We start from the raw sequence: 20549 nt of genomic DNA on the forward strand, positions 1-20549 counted from the left end.
TTGCATCTGAATGCAAGTCACAGAATTAAGAGTTCATTTACGGCTCTTAAGAGACAATAACCTCAGTGGAGACAGGGTTGGCTTTGAGAAGATGGGCTGCTAGCACAGAGCGATGGCACACTTGGAGAGGCCAGGAACAGGTTTCCAGGGAGGGGGACGTTAGGCAGGGAACAAAGAGCTCTTTATTTGGGGTGAAGCTTCCCGAGAAGGCACAGCCAACCAACTACTCCCAGATTACTCATTGCTGAAATACTTTTAAGTCCTCTCACAAGCTGAAGTAGGACAAACAGCTGCAGTTCCCTGCTTCCCCAGCAACAGGAGGAGAGGGAGAGAAGAGGTGGGAGAAGATGTGCCGTCTCTACCATACCCACTGACCTCTTGCACTGTTCCCTGCACTGTTTCCACTGCCTCTTTGACTATAAGTGAAGCCCAGCTTAGAATTTGAAGTGTTTTGGTTTAGAGCATTCACCAGCTTCCTAGAAAGCTTTTGAATGCTACACATCAGCCTCCACATGTAGCAATGTTCGTGCTACAGCAGTTCAAACACCCACTGGTCTCTTCATCTGCAGTCAAGGTTTTCAAATGAAGCTGACACCAGGCTACTCCACAAGGGCTATTTGCTGAAGTTCTGCCTTTCTTAAACCACTTATTTCAAGAGGGAAAGAAAAGAAATAAGGTAGAGGACCTTGTCTTTAGAAAGAACGGGGTTTTTAGTCTGTACCATTCAAGAAGAAATGTTTAGTTTTACCTCACTTTTACCTCCAAACACAGGAATCTGGAGCTGAAAAAAAGTTTTCTAGAAGCTATTAGCAAGGGAAGAGAACAATACTAATGAGATTTTTTGGCAATCAACCTATCAACAAAGGCCGTTCTGTATTTTCAGAGTGTTTGTGAGAACTCCTTGCCTAGTAACTCCCTCCTTAATGGCTCGTCACAAGCATTTTTGGGATAGGCTTAAGCTCTAGTGTTCCTGTTTCACACACAGAAAAACTGTGGCACAGGGAGTCTTTGGGCACGTCTGTGCACACAGGTGCAGCCCAGCAGTCCCACACTCCACACGCCAGCTCCAGGACACAAGTCTGGCAGCTGTAGGGTAAGTTAGCACAGCTTGGGCACAGCACTCACAGACCAGATCCATCCTGCACTGACTGGAGTACAGGTTTGCCTGCACTCACCCATGCAGACAAGCCCTGATAGACGCCCAACAAGATGACCAGGGATGACTGACTCCCACAGTCCTCGACTGCAGCTCTGACTTGGACCACCCTTTCATTCAAGGCTGCATACTTTGATCCATGTCCAGAAGAGAACACAATACTTAAATCTCCATCTTCAGCAACAAGATGTTCCAGTTTCATCAGTCCCTCTATCCTATGGAAGATTCTCTAGAGACTCAGAGCTATTACACAGATATGCAAAGATGAATAAAGTAAGCAAAGGAAGCAAAAAAGTCAAACAGGCGCAAGTTAGATTTAAATTTAAATAAGATAGCAATAACTTACACTTTGTGGTAGAGGCACAAGAAACCTTCAGGGATATGATTTCAGCACATGATGAAGAAAGCTTTTTGCCATCTGCGATCATGATCTGGTAGTCACAAAATACTTTTTTTTAAATTAATCCCTACTTAAGGACATGTATCTAGAAAGCTGATTAATTATCATCACACTGGCAGTTTCAGCAAAGGCTGAACTCCCTTCACTGCCTCAGGTCGTCCCTTCAGGACAAAGGCTGTGAGAAAACTAGACTGGGAAGGCAGCACTGAGGCAGTACCACTGGCACGAGACTGCTGATGCTGAGCAGTGCAAGAGAAGACTTGGGTCTCCGAAGTCTACTCAGGTAAGCTGCAGGCAGAACTATCCTATGGCATCCCATTGCACTGCTACTCAGTATGCCTTAAGATGCTGCAATGAGAGTAAGAACACATTTTACCAATCTCAGGCAACGACTCAGACCCAACATAGCTGGGTTTCCAAATAATGCTGCACCTGTACCTACAATTAAGGCTCAAAATACATTTAAATGCTCATAATACAAGGGAACAGAATCTGAGGTCTGCAGAGCCCCAAATCCCACGGCAGCCTTGTAGCAAACTCCACTACAAGTGTGCTCAGTTTGAAGTGGGCCCACATTTTTCCATACAACACCCAAGCATATATTTTTCAGTATTTTGACACATAAAGCAATGAGGTTTATTTTCTACCTTAATATTTTGCATATCAATAGGAGAAAGAAACCATGCCTTTTGGGAAAGAAGCAATATGTATGTCATTCTGATTTCCACCTGCAGGCTCTCTTCTTCCTAACCAAAGAAAGGATTAAAATAATGCAGCTTCAACTACTTACATATGAAAAGTCATATGAATAAAAATAAACTGCTGGTATTAATGAATTAACATCTAAAAGGCACACTTTAAAATATAAACTAAGATATTCTAAGCTCTTTCCTTTAGCATTAAACAATTATAGACTTCATTGGAAGCTGACCCACTTTCAATCTTAAAATACAACTTGTGTCTAATACATATACAGTAATGCGTTTCGACAATCCCATCTCAAAAAAGCAACAACAGGACTGCATTTTGGAAGCCAAACTATCCAGGCACAGATCAAAGCCAACCCTAACACGTTCCTTCTGCCTTTAAAATTAAGAGAAATAAAATAAGTGGCTCGAACCTATGTGAATCATTGTTCTGTGAAAGGGTAAAGACTAGTAACTTCTATGAAGGTTTATTATCTAAACTCTGAAGATGCTGCAAAGACTGAAGGTAATAAAATGTTTTATGAACAACTTCACTTCGCTCGTTCTTATATAACTGAGTTTATGTGGACTCCTTGGCACAGTGATGCTAAGAACCTGTAGGGAACTTTCTGCACATCCACTTTTCAACGTATTAAAGAAATCATCTGGTGCGGGTCTGCAGCTTATGAGCCTTCAATTCAAAACACAATCTCTTTCTGATCCAAAATCCTCAGGAAGCACAATTCTGAAAACACCATAAAGAAGCAAGCCACATACAATAAGACAGAGTGATCTCCAACAGTTAAATTTTCATTTACATTTGAACATTTTAACGTTGTTATCCAGACAGTAAATTAACTCAAGATGCAAGAATAAAAAGGGAAGATGCATAGGGAAAAAGGTCACAAGGTCCACAGAAGTTAAGAACCTCACCTCTGTTTCAAGCATCAGCATTATGTTGTTGAATGCCACAGCTCTCATATAAAGGAATCGCTTAATACATTCCCATTCTGTTTGAAGGGAAATTAAATTTACATTCTTTGGGAATATGGTATTGTAATTAGTTCATGACTTGATTACACTTTGAAGTGAGCCAAGACTGCATATGGTGCATACAAATTAGTTAAGTTATGGTTACCTACCTAAAGAAAAGCTACAGAGTTGAGAACAAAGCCAGGGCAGCCCTTTGGAGCTTTCAGAAAGCATATATAAAACATCAAATTCAAATCTAGTCCCTGGACTTACTGATGTCAGGAGGGAACAGAAATAAAAAGCGCAGTTTCCTAAACTGCTGAATGAGTTGTTTGCAAAAAATAATCTTTCCATCTCTACCCATACCACCTGTAGGGTAACTGTTAAAATTGTTCCTAGGAAAAAAGCAATAAAAGATACAAGACTTCCTACCCTGGTTAAATGTGCCCGTATGATCTATTCCTAGGTCTCGTAATTTTTTTTAATTTCTTTTGTAGACAGCCTGAGTTTTACATCACCTACCAAGATCCTCTGTTCCACCCAGATTATGGAATTCCCCAAGTTCACTTTAAAGGTACTGAAAAGCATTGAAATGCACAGTATAAATACAGTGCATCTGAAAGTGACCAAACAAAAAGATGGCCAAGTATGATTTAAAGAGAGCAAGGAAAGCATTTAAACCTAAAACTAATTCCCAACATAGCACACGAACTCAGAGAAGTCTCTATCACTCTTTCAAATGCAAAAGCTGTTTAGGCTACCAGGTTTGATCCCACGTAGTGAAAGCCCTTTCCACAGGATATGCCAATCAAACCGGACAGCTTATCTGCCATGTTCTCCGGTTCAAAGGTGGGTAAGGACAAAAATATCACACGCCGTCATATGCCAGCAGATGTGCCTGGATCAATAAATGCAAATACCATCTCGGAGAGCTCGCACTTTCCATTTCAAGTGGAAAACACATCTCCAGCCTTATCTTCATTAATACAAACAAAAGGATACTTACGAGTAAAGAAAAAAGGAAAGCAAAGGTTTATTCTACAGCCTGGTTGTGCTAACAACTTTCATCAAGTGAAAAGGAAGGAAGAAAGCAACACACAAAAGGCAAGTTATGCCACTACACACTGGTGAAAGCATCCATTTTCATAAAGATAAACACAAGGAATCTACTGACAGAAAAACTAACATCAGGAATACACAAAATGCAAATACCACAGATCAAGCTACAGGTCCCGGCTTGGGCCGTAAAAATTTTGTACTTTTGGCTTAAGAACTGCAATGGTAGGAGATTTTCCTTCAGTGGCAAGGAAGAGTTTGTACAAAACATAGTCGCTCCTTCCAAGGGAGCTCTGCCAATGTCTGTAGCGACTTTCAGGATTTAAAGATTTCCTTTGGCATTTGCTTAGAAGGCACAGCTACCCAGCCTCTTTCACTGGAAACTGTTAAGGAACTTGTTACTTATGTACTTGTCTATCAGCCGGTAAATGTATGATCCTTTTTTATGGAAAAAAAAGGAGCCCAGAGATTCAGCCATATACAATTTCTGTGCAAAACAGTCCCAGCGTTTGAGAACACCACCACACATTTCATCACGTACGACAGAAAATAACCTCAGCCTGTGCTGTGTGAGACTATGAAGCCAAAAGCAGGTATTGCACCTATCACCATCCACACAGAAAGAAGGCTATTTTTTCCTTTTACATATTTAGAGTGCAAAATTAAACAAATAAAAGGAACACTGCATAATTTAGCTTTCATTTTCTATCAAATTGCTCATAATTGTAACCATAAAATGATAATATTCTACCATATGTGCATCTGCAAAGTCGACAAAAGCACTGGTCAGCCCCTGCGACAAGAAAAATGGACCTGTCGCTCCACCTAGTGACCCTGCTGGATATTGCCGCTCTCCTAACAACTCGCACAGAGCGCTTGTCAAATTTTGAGGTTAATTTTGTTACAGAGCAGGATCTAACACATCACTTTGAAACATGAAAATCCGCCGTGCAACCCTCCCGCTCCCGTGCTTCCCCAAATTACACTTCCCTCCATCCACACAGGCAGCCACAGCTTTCCGTAAGATACTCATCACTCGAAATAGTGGCTGTTTTGGTTGCAGGCCTTTTGTGAGAAAGAATTTTTCACAGTAGCCACCGTTACCGTTTACACAAAGTCATCGGTGCTACTCAATATTAAAACAGCCGTGTTCTTTAATTTGACAACATTGCTCCTGGCAGAAGCCCGAGGAGAGAGAAGGCGCCTTTAGCCTGTATGGGAATTGAGGTACCTGAGAAAGGAAGCTCAGCCTGTTACGTGTAGACAAAGCAGAGGAGTTACTGAACACAACAAATGTGAGCTCGGAGTCAGAAGTGTGGAGGAAAGGCGATGGAGAGGCAAAAGAGAAATGGAATGTAAAACCTGAACTTACAGAGAGCAGAGCTACAGCCCCTCCATCTCAATTAAAGAACATGCATAGTAAATCAAAAAGGTGTCTGCTTTGCCAAGAATGAGAATGCAAGATCACAAAACATCAGCTCGTTTTGTAACAAAGCTAATCAGGTTTGGTCTCAGTTACTATCAGAATGGGGATCACCTGAGAATACTCTGTGGTGTCTGTCTTGTTGCTCCCTCGCAGGAAACAATCAATCATCACTCTTAATTTTATATATTTGATGTGTCTCAATGAACCTTTTCCTTACAGCCCTCAAATTGGAATAATGCTGACGGAGAAAAGCAGGCCCTCCTCCAGCCAAGACTCCTCATCTGGGTTCATACGGGAACGGGAACCTGGCTGCTGCAGGGAATTCTTTTGTTCGCTGCGTCCTCATGTGGGTGCCTCCCTGCACCGGTCTGCATCAAGCTTGGGCCTTTCAACTTTCCTCTTTCCCCCTTTTTAAACTAGAACATACCCAGATAGGAGCATGAAGATTCTGATCTGACTATTGGCAAATGGTGCAAGTGGGGAGATGAAAATCTGTAAATGTTTCTGGATCAAAATAGCAAAAAAAAAAATATATATATACCAGCAAGCCAAGACATATCGTCCTGCTTATGGAACTGCCTTCAGTGTTATCGCTAGAACAGCACAATGTAAAAGTTGCAGATCATTCTAGATAATTTATTTTTTTCTTTTAAAACTATTGCTGTTTTGACAGTCTTTCTAACCTTGTTGCAACACAATCTGTTTGCATGCTGCTGATGAAAGAAACGCAATACTTCTTTCCTAAAAGGCAGCTGAGGTCAAACCAAACTCCATACAAGCAAGTTAATACCAATTTTAAAGGAGGTGTCCTCAAACCCAAAAAAGGAAAGTATTCCACTTCAGATGGATTTTCTTTCCCATCACGTGCTGTACACATCTCTAGTTAGGTGAGAATTTCAGAATGACAGCAAAGGCCTCAGAAAGTTGGTCCTTTCTCGTAAAAACGGGCCTTAAACATGCCAGACTGAAAACCCCTGGTTTCACTGAACTGAAGCCAGTGAAGAAAAGATTTAATAACAGCCTCATTATAAGGTTCATTGTCGTAGGACTATTTAATATACAAGATTAACGCATCTTATCTCCCACTTTCACTGAAACCTATTATACCCCTCATTAATACATGCACATTTCTACATCATTTACAGCACTAAGGTCTCAAACAGTACTGTCTGAAGTCGGGTGTGTTCTGCTGCTCTTCCTGGTGGTAGGCTTATTTTTTTGCAGTGACAGTACTCTAAAACAAGTCTCACAGCTCAAAATGGAAGATGTGGTCAGGTAAACTTAGCATGGCCATTTAAAACAGAGAGAAATTAAAAATATTGTTTTGCCAACACTCTGAAATTCGTTTCCTTACACCAGTCCCCTCACACCCAGGCCAAAAGGTGACACATCCACGTATCGTAAGACAGAACTTCTACCTTCCCAACCTAATGAATGATGGCATTCTTTCCTCCTGACAATTTCAGATTCAGAAGCAGGTAAAGCGAACAACGGCTCATCAAATTAACAGGCATTTTAAAGTTCTTTACATCTCGGTCATCGGAGAAGGAAGCCAAATGGTACAAGCAGTACAACACTGTCTCAGATTAAGTTTGTGTCCCCCGATACACCAAGACAGACCAGAACAACGCACCTTAATAACATATGAAGCGGAGGGAATCAGATGAAAAATAAACATATTTATGTTCTCAGCAGACCAAAGGGGCCAGGTTGGCCCTCATTCTTGCACAAACATGAAAACTGTTTTGAGCCAGATCAACACAGAACTCAGCAAGACAGATAATTTTCCATCGGAAGCATTTCAGGACGGAGAATATGCATTTGTCCAGCAACTGAACAAATGGATTCAGGTGCTTCCAAGCTTTTCTGGACTTCTACCCATTAGGTTCCAGACAAATAAAAAGAGGAGACTTTGCACAGAGTTCCCCTAAGCTGTGGAAATGCTCTCCACAGGAGGCTGAGAAGGTTTAGAGTTTACAGCTAAACCAATTCATAACAACAACTAAAAATTCATCCAGTGCTATCAAACAGAGATGCATTCTGACTCCATCTTTGAAACAAAGGTTTCTGGACACAGGGAGATTCTTCAGGGGAACTACTGCCATTTGCTTATCCTATCGCTATACTTTACCACATGGTTACAGGCACTGCCAGAGCTACAACTCTAAACTTGGTAGTCTGACCTAGTACAGACATTTTATGTCCTCATCATACTACAATCATCAGGTGAAATACATTAAAACTTGTTCAGTATAGTGAAGGTACCTCTTCTAATATGAAGAGAATTTTTACCACTCAAATTGTTAGAAAACATGCTAACAAAATTTTCTTTCCCTCACACTTGACTTTCTGAAGCTACATATCCAACACAAAGGTTTCCAAATCCAATGGTTAATATTTATTGAAGAGAAAGAAAACAAATGACCTGGAATGATTCAACTGGGAATTATTGATTGCAGAGACTCAACTTCCAAGAGCCAAATGTACAGCTCCTGGGATTTTCTGCTGCTCTTGGAGACAAAGATGCCTTTGGCTGATGCGTTTTGTATAAGAAAAAGCGTCTTGTCAGGAAAGGCCTATTCCTAGAGTGACACTGACCCATTCACATCTACTATTGTCTTTTTGTAAGTTGGCAGGACTTCAGGTAAAAAGAAGTTTCATAAGGTTCTGGAAGTGCAATCTCCAGGAAGAAAATCACTCATCCTTATGTATCTCAAATTTATTACCACAGAAGAATAGCTGGCATTCTGGAGGTCTTCTTACATTGAGCATGCCAAGATATTCAGGTAGATATACATCAGCCAAGAAAACCTAATACATTGGTGGGGAAGAAAGAAAACTTATCTCCATAGCTAGGACTCTTTTTCTTACCTATCAGTTCTTCACTCCTCTTAAGAGGAACACTGGTAAGTGTTAGCCTTGAGGATACCAGTGCTGCAGGGCCACTACTCCAGACAACAGGAATTCCAAAATCTAAACTCAGAAGTGCTCATCACAAGAAGAAATAGCTGAAAAGAGTTTGCATAAAGACAGTTACTGGCAGCAAGAAAAAGATACTTTCAGATATCCACAGGATTAATATTTGAGTAAGCAAATAGCTCTTCGGCAAATTCTTTACTTATTGGAATACAGTCAGAATCACAGTCAGATGCCTCAAAGTATACAGACACTGTCCATAACACAAAACCAGAAAAATCTACGATCAAGCGCATCTGAAGATAATGCAGGGCTCACCACAGATGCTTGGAAAAGCTTAGTCAAGTCAGGTGCTGAAAATGCTTTCTTGAAAAATACATTCTCATTATTATAATAAATTTCTGAACCATCAAACCAAAGACAATATTAGGAAACGGGGAAAAATATTCAACAGAAGAAGATTTTGTACAATAGGAGATAAAAATCAGAGAAATTAGGGTTATTTTCCAGACCAAGAGGTCATCAAGGTAACCTGCACACCAAGCTATATAGGAATGTTTGTTTCTTGCCGACAAGTAGGAAAGGAAAATTAGTGTATGTGAACGCCTTGCAAAGGCCCCAGACCGGAATTGACTGACTTCTGAAAAGATGACCATAAATAAGGATAAATAAATATATAAACCTGGAGAGCTACTTTCTCTGCAGAAGTTCAAAACAGAAGACAGGATACTGTTCAGTGAACAGTTCACTGAACCAGAATACAAGATCCTACAGGTCTCAGGCGATACTCCTGCCAAGCCCCAGGCACAGAAGCACGAACATTCAGTGAGGTGTTCTCATTGATAAACATCGTGGAGACCATGGAGGAGTGATAGCCCCCAAAGAATTCGCTTTTATACTGCAGGATTAATTTAGAAGTCAAGACTGCAAGCAGAGCTGCTCAGTATCAATCCTTAATTTCAAGAGACCAAGGAAACGTCCGTATCATCTCCATCTCAAATGGAAACTTACTCCTGTGCTAATAGCTAGGATGCTTCATCATCGCAGTATCTGAATAGCTTACAGGTATCAATGGACTTACTATCACCCTTGTACGCTCACTCTACAAGGAAGGTCACATCTCAAAGGGGAAGGAGAGCTACAGAAAAGGTACACGATTTACATAACTTCGCAGCACAAATGAGAGAATTCGCCTGTCTCAGATCTCAGAGTGCTTCCGCAAAGCCATTATTTCAGGACCATTTTCTGAACTGCTGTGCCCTGCACTGGTGTTGTAACTTCGTGGTCAGTCTCCCCAACAGTCTGATCTCCAGCTAAACAACAAAAAAAAAAGGGAACCCGTGCTTTCCTCTGATTTTGACAGTTTTCGCCAGTAACACATTTCATATATTCTTGCCTTCCCCTTCCAAGGATTAAGGTGAGAGAGAACCGAAGCAAGATAGGGGCAAAAATTAAAGCAGTAACTGTACCATAACACATCTGCCTCTGAAGTGAGAGGGAACAGACAGCACCAAAACATCTTCAGATCTGACAGGTTGCTCTGCTACCAATCTGCACTAGCAGGTGAGACGTGTCACTCTGTGACAAGTATCAGAAATAAAGGAGCTTAATGCAACCGCAAGTGTTTTAAATGATTTCTCTCTGTCGTGCAACAGGAGACAACAAGCAATTCTAACAAAACGTGGAGATTTTTCTCCCCTGAGCTGCAAAGCTTTAAAATTAGCACTTTGTGTGTGCTTGTTCTTTTAATGTCTGCATTTATTAAGGAGCAAAACAACCATGCATCTGAAATGCCAGAGAAATATGGATCCATAAATAATGCCACATTCCTATTCGCACCTAATCTAAATATTTATGTAGTAATTTACCAGCAAAAGATGCAAACTATTCTTTAAATGTTACATTGTATTAAAGGTTAACCACATGACATGTTTTATTATGAGGCTCTGAATTCTGTTTAAGTCAACTCCTTATTTTCAGTGGAAGTTTTGGTGTTGAAATGGATGGACAGAGGCAAGGAAGTCTAGTCACCTCCCAAAGATGAATGCTGAAGTTCAGACTTCTCCAATATTTTTTTCAGTCTGCATAGCCATAGGCCATGCAACGCAGCAGCATACTGATTGAGAGAGAAAGGGCCACCTTCTTCACCACTACAAGAGCTAGAAATAGCTCTATTAGTGAGGCTTGGTTCCTATGGCAAGACTGATGATGCTGAGTTTCACTTAGAAAAGCAGCCTCTGCTGAAATCAGCCCCAAAACAAAAAGGCTGTGTACACATCCCTAAAAGAAATGTTAAATCTAACAGCAGAACTGCCCCAGTATGGATACATGCCATCGGATTTCATAACATAAGTGCCAGAAGCAGCCTCTGTCAGTGATGTAAGGCGTCTCTCCCCAGTACCTTACACAGAAATTCGTGATCCACTCCTCACTCAGCCCTACAAAGTCCAGCTTCTTGTTCACTTCACATCCAGCTACAGTCATCATCACATATTTATGGTCTTAACTGTTCCTTTTGGTTCCTCCTTGAGCTCTCACCTTCACGCTTCTGTTCCTAAAACCTTTAATATTAGACATAGTTTCCAACTTATCTTCTATTTTCTCCCTTATACAAGGCTTTCTTTAGAAATATTACTTTGCTGACTTCATTTCCAATTCTCTTGATCTCTACATGATCTCCCACACTGAGTACTTTCTTCATGTCATCACTTTCCTCAGATGCAAGACCTTTGAAGCTCACTACAGACCCAGCCACGCAGGAACTGATACGAAGATTTTCTTGTGTTTTGCTTTTTCTGCAACAGAGTCACTTCCATTCACACTACGCTGACTGAGACCCTCTCCTGTGTGACTGTTCTGAGCCCATCAGTCTGCTGGAGTTTCCAAGGTTGAAAAATGGAGGGGGGGGGGGGGGGGGAAGAAAAACCCCACACTTAAGTTTAAGTGGTGTTTTAGGAGGCAAATATTTTCCAGTTTGGAAGATAAGAACAAATTGAGCACTACTGCCAATGTTACCACTTCGTACCCTGAAACCCTTGTGAGAAGATAAATTCCTGAGCACTAAGCACAACGTATTAACAAATATACATTTTTGACCCTTTTTAAATGCACTCGAATAAGAATATAAACAACAGGAATAGTTAGAAAACACTGCCCAACTTCTTCACATTTCTGTTGTGACTGTTAAAGCATGTACCTCTAACTCACCAGCAGGAAAACCTCATTTTTTTCAAGATATATCTAAATCAGAGCAACATGAGGAGATCTGTTAATGTTCACTGCTTCAACGAGACATCAAGTGCAGCCTTATTGATGGAATCTGCATCTTTGGTTCTCATTTGTTCTGCCTGAATAAGCTCACCAAACTGAGGCAACGTTTTCAGACACTGGTATTTTGAGCACCACTGGGCTCTGGGACTATCATTTTTCTCCACCTCGCCGTATCTAGATCAAAGAAACCTAGGAAAAAAATGTAAGAAGCTGCAAGCATAAACGTTCATTCTTAAGATGCAGTAAAATCTTTCATTTCAGTGATATACAGAGGTACTCAGAATGTATTACAGCTGATCAATGCAGAAAAGATGTATAGAATACTACTGAAAATAGACCTTATTTGTATGCACGCCGTACAAATATGTTAAAATATGTACTTAAATATGTTGTTGGAGTTAAGTAGCTTTCATAGAAGAGAATCATTGCAATTACCAGTGGTAATAGCAAATCCTCTCTGATACAGATGTTTACTTCCTGTTCCAAGAACTACAGCAGGAAACAGCCCTGTTAAAAATATTTGTCTAGCACCAGCCACAGTGCTCCTATTTGTTACACTTAAGTGTACAAACTGTAACAAAAACAGGTAGCTTTTTTTCTCCCCTAGTATAAATCCATCTATTTAAACAATTTAGTCTACAACCAAATCCCTGCTCCCGTATTTTGTCACAAGCCTTCTCTCAGTACCGTCCTATCTCCTCAATTTACAACTGGAACACAGAATTAGTCATCTCCAGGAAACAGAGAGCATTAGCTTTTCATCGCAAAGCGCTCAATTAAAACCCATTTGAGAGAGGCTGAGCCACTGCTTCACTTTATTTTCTCCTTTCCCTGCTCCTGGATAGCCGGGCTGAACCTAAATATCACCAACTACTGTGAACACTTAACATGCAAAGCCTATGTACGGACCTACGTATAGCAAGTGCATCTGTCAGTTCTGTTGCATAGGGAAAAAAGAGGGGAAAAAGAAAAAGGCATTGGCATACAGACACAGTTTCTTCGCAACGCCCGCACATTTACTACTTGCCGATTTCTTTTGGAAAATGGTAGAGGTGGAACTGTCTATTCAATTTCCTAAGAATTTCACTGTGCACCTTCTATTTCTTAGAACATGGCAAATACTGTCTCCACACAACGTCCCTAGTACTTATAATGCAAAACACTTTATGACACTTCTAGCTCTGGGAGAAGAGAAAATGAAGCATGAAATAAGAAATATACTAGCAGAACAATATTCATTGACACTGGTAAGTCTGTATACCGCTGCACTGGGAAAGTATTAGTATTTGGGGTTTTAGGCTTTTTTTAATATAAGTTTGCCCAGATTTTCTGATGTCAATGGCATGTAAGTCTTTGCAGCTTTTCTCATGTAACATGCAACCCAGAAGCCAAATTCATCAAATCATGCTCAAATCCAACAGACTTAAATGTTCTCGTTCAAATGACAAATATTTTTTTTTTTTTGCTATCTGAAGTATGAAATTCTCCTCACAGTTCTTCATAAATCCTCTGCCCTTGCAAAAAGATGATCACATTGTCGGACGAGTCTGAGCCCAAACACAGAACTGCCAATAATCTTTTCTTTCCTAGCAAGAGCCGAGAACTAGCAATAATACTTTCTTTCCTAGGAAGAGTCAAGATAACAGATTCACAAACAATAAAGCCATAAACGGAGAACAAAACCCATAAAAGAACATCTTGACTGACCAGAGATTGACCTTAGTCAATTTTTTTTTAAATTATTCTTTGTTTCTTGTAGCCTATATTGAAATTGAAAGAAAATGTCACCAAAAAAATCATGTTCTTGAAGTCCAGTATATACAGGCAATATACAATTTAACCTGTGCCAATTTGGACAGCCTTACACTGATATTGGTTAATATGCTCTCACACTGTTTTTTAATGTACAAAAGCTAAAAATCCAGCAGAAATATATCTAGGCAATGACAGAACTCTAAAAACAGTCACATCTAACAAGTAAGAGTTGTGCAAGCTACAATTAATGCAGTGCAGACACAGATTAAATGCTCTCCAGGGCAGACCTCTGAACTGAGTCCCAGACAGGTAGTGACCAGAACCAGCCGTGTACAGCAAGTCCTGCTCTGGTGTTGGGCAGGGAAGTTACGGGGGGCTCCAGGCTTCCACAGCAGAGAAAGCGCATGGAGACTGGCACTTCTGCAGAAGATACCCAAAGCAGAAGCAGGTTTACTTACATCAGGCTACTCAAAACTGGAACGGATCATATATGGCCACCTCATGCCACTAATTCAAAGACTGACAACCACAACTTCATTTTCTTTTGGACTACAATAATCAGTACAAACTCCTTCAGATACCGCTCGTACTGATGCCACCTTTCTAACAGCTCAGGGAAGATATTCCCCTTATTTATTTTTTCATAGGAAAACCTTTCCATGTATTAAAGGAAAGAGCAAGACAGATCAGCATATCATTGGGTGAACTACAGGTAGAAATTCAGCTAGAAGTGGCTACAGCTAACTGACAAAGGCTTACCTCTTTTATTACTGGTTTGCTTGAATAATACATCAGACTCACACTAACGTGAGTAATAGGCAACTTGGAATACACAGCCCTGATTTACCAAAGATTCTCTCATCAGGAATTACTTAAAGTAAAAAATGTATAAAATAAGTGACAAAAAAGCAAAGATAAATGTTACAACATTCATTACCACCAGGGCTGGTACAACACTGACAGTGTCAAAGCTACAGCATTGGGAATTTACACTGCGAACAGGCAATAAGCATTAAAAAATCACTCCATTTATCTCTGCTTTTTTGTTTTCTTTTATTGGCTTGGGGAAGGATCAGACACACCTGCAGTTTTACCCCCCCTTTAAATCTACCTGGACTTTCTTTGAAGGGAGAAGTTGGTATTTCACAGCTTCTAAACCATTTTCAAAGCCTACCACTTTGGTCCTGATGTATTTCCAAAGTTCAAAAGGAACTACCCCAACCCCCCTTTACATGCTGAAAAAACATATAATGATATCTACACCATTTAGGACATCAAAAGAATTTTCTCTGGCATTGCAGCAACCTTATTTATAGACAGCCACAAATAGACAATAGCATTTTATTCGGTTTCCTTAGGGCAGGAGGGATGGGATACTGTCAGGGGAGACAGCAAAACCAAAAGATGACTTTCCACATCCACTGTAGGTGATGCTGCATGGCTGCAGCTTTTGCTTTGCTTCCCCCCAAAATAACGATGGGTTCTTGCTCATAAGCAGCAGTACTGGAAAAAAGGAGTTTAATGCATTCTTTGCAATAAGGATAGTATACATTTGGCCCTCCATTTCTCGCTACAGTAACGAAGATGTTGACTAACCACCCTAAAATAATCTCAAGCCGCAAACACCACACACCACTCATCACAGCTGAGATGCTGACATTTGCTGCAGGGTGAGTGCTGCTGCACTGAACTTGGGCACATAATCCACCTCTTTTCTAATTTAACTAGAATCTATTCCAGTCTGTAGAAGAACTGCAATCTTAACTGCACAATATGTATATTTTTCCCTTGATTGCGCCTACTTGTTCTTTCAAGGGCATTCCCATTAGGAACAAACACTTCTCCATCCTCTCTCCCCCTTAAAGCAGAGTGAAAATAATCATATCAAGGGAAACTTATTACTGTTTCCAAATTGCGTCTGGCTCTCAGCAGGCACACTCTCCAGGCAACAGTTTTGCCGCTACATTATGACTAATTTTTTTTTTTTTCCAGATGACATTTTGTACTGTAAGTAGGTAGAGGAAGGACAGATATATGTGATTTGGGATAATACAGAACCTCCTGAGTCAAGTCAAACAGCACTGCTTCCCCTCACTCTGCACCCTCCTGCAAGGAAACCTCGCTTTCACTCTACAGAATGATCTCTTAGCACATCGCATCGTGCACAAACACAGATCCTTCCACAAATTAATTTTTTAAGAGAAGGATGAAACCTGTAGTCTCTTCAAATTTGGAGCTCCCAGTTACTTCGTATAATGAAGAAAAAAAAAAATAAGAAAAAAGGGAAAGGGGGAGAACAAAAGAAACCCAAAAAGCAATCATTCGATTTCTGGCTACCGGGACAAAGCACACGTTGTCCAATGCTGCCATCTGCTGTCCCTGTGTAACAGCAACGCAGCGCTGGCTGCAAAAAACAATTTTCATGAGTATTATCCAGACTGTTCTCTTCCACAACCAGTATCTCCTGGATCACCATTTTGGAAAGAAAAAAAAAAACACAACAAACACCTCTCTGGTTCCTTTTCAATTTATATTTATGGCTTTCCACAATCCTTACAAATAGATGTACCAGAGTGGTTTAAATAAACTGTTTCTACCGAAAAAACCAGCATACAACCCCTCTCCCCCCCCAAAAAAAAAACCTAACAAAAAAGCCCCCCAGACAAACAACAAAACCAAGGAACTTTCAACAGAAGAAACTGCTGCACACGTTATTTAGTAAGTAGTTAAAGAGAAAGTTTAAAATTAATTCGAACTAAAGCCATTGAACCTGCCTCAAGAACAATTAACAAAAATACCTCAAAGTCACAGGTAACACTGCTGAACAAAGAGAGGCTTATCCAAATACGTACCAAGGAATTTAGGTATCATTTCTACCTATTTAAAGAGAACATACATGAGCATGTGAGTCTTACCTACAGAGCCACATGAAAAATTTAGCAAGATGAAACAACCATTTGAATCACTAGAAAGGGCTTCGTATCTTAAATTCCTGTGAGTAAAATAAGCAGGGGAAATAGATACTTCTTTGTGGACAGAGAGCTCAAGCAGAACCATGCATTAAGAAGAGAACACCACTTCAAAACCAGATCGAAGAGAAGTCAGGAGCCAGGCTGCAGTAAGAACAGCAACTCAACCTACCTATAAGAAAGGTTAAATATCACCATCCTATCTACTGGTAACCCCTATAGACCAGCGCCTACTTGGATGAATCTTAGCTTAGGGGAAGGTTCAGAGGTATTATTTAGCCACATCATGCTTCAGTGAATGTTACACTGTTCTGCATCTCCCAAAGGGATTTAGCCACATCAATGTTCTTTCTCACCACATACCCTTGTGTTCCTAACCTGAATAACATCCTTGCTCTGTACCACACCTCCCAAGGCACGAGCAGGGTCCTCTTTCCCATGCAGAGGCATTTCTGAAAAGCCGGAGCATTCCTCTTAACTCCAAAACTCGGGCACGCAGCCCTCCCTGGTTCGCGGCATCCGCACACTTTCTGCTCACAGAAGCGAGAAACAAAAGCCTACAAAACCAACAGCTTGTTAAAGTTTTAGGAAAATGTACTACAGGCTTGATGTGAAATAAGGACTTCGACAGCTAAGCAGCATCCCAGGCCTATTCTCTAGGTAACGCTTAGATCCAACTTCCCACTTTCTGCACAGCACCTTTTCATGTCAAATACAACATAGTTATAAGATAGTTGCTTAAAAATCCTTTTGGCCAACAGAGAGTAACAGTTTAGAACAAAAGTCAGAAGAAGAAAGTAGTAAGAACTATGCCATAGCTGAAGTATCAAATTTTAAAAATTACTGATGCAGTCAGTTTTACAGTGGTGGTGCCACAAAGATCGTCAGGAATGACAAAGCTTTGAAGCCACAAAATCCTCTTCGAAGCTTGGCTCCAAGCAACTATCGCTTTTAAGTTTCAACTATTCTGTATTGCAGTTTTAAGTGAAAGGGCCTGGCAAGCCTGAAGCACTTTGAATAAAAAAAAAATAAAAAAATAAAAACGGATACACTGTGATTTAACTCCAGCTTCAAAAAATACAAATAATATGACTTATGCCAGGCTTACTTCTTTAACTGTATGGAGGGAAGGACTTTGTAAAGCACATGCAGATTTTTCTAAGTAATTTAAATACTGCAGATATGAAAGGCCATACTGGTGCTATAAAGGCCTTTCCAATTCTGATTTCTGTTTCTTATGCCTAGCAAGTATCATTGAGCAGATTTAGCTACTTCTTCTTCTAATTCTCCGAAAATAGACTGACCTTGGTCACTAAAACCCTTCCTTTGGTTAAGTGAAACAGAACACTTTTTCCTTATGAACTTGCTGCCTCCTTCCATACAGCACACAGTCCCTGTATCCTCATTCTGGCGCCCATTCGTTTCCAAAAATGTCACAAATCAGGAGGACAATCAAAATCAAATCACTTTTCCCTCAGCAGGTCTCCACTGCACATCCAGCTTGCTGCGTTTTCCATTGTTTTAAATCTGTAATGTCCTCTTCAATCTGTAAGTTTTTAATTGGAACCACAAGACAAGCAATTGTTCTCCCATTTCTGCAACTCCTGGGGACCCTGTAGCGCTATGGCCTTGTTACTGAGTGTTTTACACCACAGGGTCGACCAGTTTGATGCAACTGTTTTCACCACCTTTTTCTTGTCACAATCATAAAACTCAGATTTCTACCATCCTACCCATTCTTTTACTACAGTCAGACTCAAGTAAACTTTTATCACTGTTCACTGCCTGCATCACTCTCCCTAAGTACCTACTGCCTTACAAATTCAGACACAAAACGGAAAGATTGTACTTGCTCCAAATAATTCACGCTTGAACGGAAGGCTTGCGGTAAACTCGCCACCTTATTTCTCTCCTCATCATGATCATAACGACAACTGCTGAAGTTTGTATCTTCCCCGAACGAGGCTCTCCAACACTGTCCTGAATTAAGTCATCTAAAGGAATCCATCATCTTGGTTCTATCTAATGCTCAATCTCGATCATGTCTGTGTATCAGTTGTCATTTCGTGGCTTCTCCACCTCTTCCCATCACATCAGTGCTTTGTTTCTCTACTTTGCTATCCACACTGCCTTCAGCCTTTACTCCCATTGCTCTTTGGACTTAGAGTGAACCTACATCTGCTTTGAAAGATGTTCTGCATAGGAATTAACATCGGCTTGCCCTCTTCATTAGTGGTTACGCTACAATCTCATCTATTAAGTTGCCATTTTTAATTATCTTGATTCGCAAGATCTTTGGATGGCAAATGTACTTGTAAAACACTTCAAATACGCATGATTAACACAAAAGCAGAAATACAGTTCCAAGCAAGTCACATTTGAACCAGAAAATACAAGGCTGCAAAAGTAAAACACCAGTACGTTAAATTAAATTTCAGATGAAACAAGGCAGTAGATCAGAGATCTCCAGTGTGCCATGCTCAATATAGCTCACATTGCTACAATAAGCAGTAAGCAGTGCTCCAGCAGAATATTCCAATTGGCTTTCAAAATAAATCTCAAGTAGGGGGTGTAATAATCAAGTTGGTAAACTCGATTTGAACATGAAACGTATTGATTTCTTCTGTGGCTAATCACCATCATGATTTTAAATTATAAAGATCAGAAATTCTCTTCTCCCTCAATGCATACAGTAAATTGCAAACCAACAACAGCCTATAGAGCTGTAATTGCTATCCTGACAGGATAAAAACGCCTACTTGTCCTATTGTTTTTGTCAGTCCATCTCCTCTCTACCCTTTTCCTCTGCTTGTTTATTTTATCCGTTTGTTCACCACAAATGTGAGCTTCGGGGCTATACAAATGAAAAGCTTTTGCCAGATGTTGCCACAGAGCAACAGAAAGAACTGCCTTCTCACTCCACAGACAGAGTACTTGCTTAGATACCCCAAAAATCCGCTCTTTCCCGCAGTAACATATTGCACATCCTCAGCTTAGTCAATAATAATATATTAATTTTGATACCATTAACATATACCTACTACACAACTTGGACTATTTTTCTCAGCTGTATTAGTCTGTGTTTCTCTCCAAATGTAACACTATCATCCTTCTACTCTCTTGGCTCTCAGAAGAGGAACTCTGTTTCATAAAGGTCATGTTTTATTGAGGTAATGCTTGTATTATTTGGCGTACAAAGACACGGATAATCTTAACCAAGTGTGGCTGACGACACCCGCAAAAGAAAGCCTTACACATCCTTGTTGTGATTACCGAATAGAAAGCAAAATTGTCTGAAGACAGTATCTTTGAGTGAAGAACACACAGGACACAATTTTGGGGCAGGAAAAACAGCAGAGCTTTCTTTTTGTTTTTTCCCAGAAGATTATCATCATCCACATCAATAATGCTGAAGCTGGTAATTCTGAAAAGGATCTGCCACATTCAGAGATCAGGACACACAATATCGGAAATTAGGCTTCAGTAAATAACTGCAATTTGGCTCAAAGTAAGGACGGATGCAAATGAAACTCTGACAGGCTGGAGTTTACTAGAAGGTCCTGAACCATGACTGTCATCTCTAATGATTAGACAAAGAATAATAAAGATCACTCTCCGGTAAAGAACTGTCGTGAAAATTATAGAAGGAACAAGTATTACATATCCTACCTTCACTTATTTTCTTAACAGCCATCTGCCAAGGGAAGGCAAGGTCAGAAAGTATGAGATCTCTTTTGTAAGAGGGACAATACCCCTCAGCTGACTGCTCATTCCCAATGGCTACCAGAACATAGCTTTTATCTTCCCAAATTAATCTCAAAACTAATTTTTCAGCATAGCTGACCACTTAAAACAAAAAAAGCAGCTCCTTTAAACAGAACAACCTGCCTCTAGCATACAGCACAGCACACTTGTTCAAGTGGTGTAGATGGTACTTTTAGGG

The 20549-nt window shown here is 40.3% G+C and overlaps 1 protein-coding gene across 1 annotated transcript in view; it reads right to left on the bottom strand.

The window, feature by feature from the left end:
• The window catches only part of KIAA1328 (KIAA1328 ortholog), a gene marked incomplete at its 3' end in the record, with an annotated part of 100925 nt that overhangs the window by 70279 nt on the left and 10097 nt on the right, over positions 1 to 20549 (bottom strand). The window contains exon 3 of the mRNA XM_010181460.1: positions 1176 to 1371. Within this exon, the coding sequence (XP_010179762.1) occupies positions 1176 to 1371 (196 nt within the window). The remainder of the gene's footprint in view (positions 1 to 1175; positions 1372 to 20549) is intronic.

The sequence above is a fragment of the Mesitornis unicolor genome, unplaced genomic scaffold (genome assembly GCF_000695765.1).
Source record: "Mesitornis unicolor isolate BGI_N332 unplaced genomic scaffold, ASM69576v1 scaffold21493, whole genome shotgun sequence".
In the NCBI taxonomy this organism is placed as follows: domain Eukaryota; kingdom Metazoa; phylum Chordata; class Aves; order Mesitornithiformes; family Mesitornithidae; genus Mesitornis; species Mesitornis unicolor.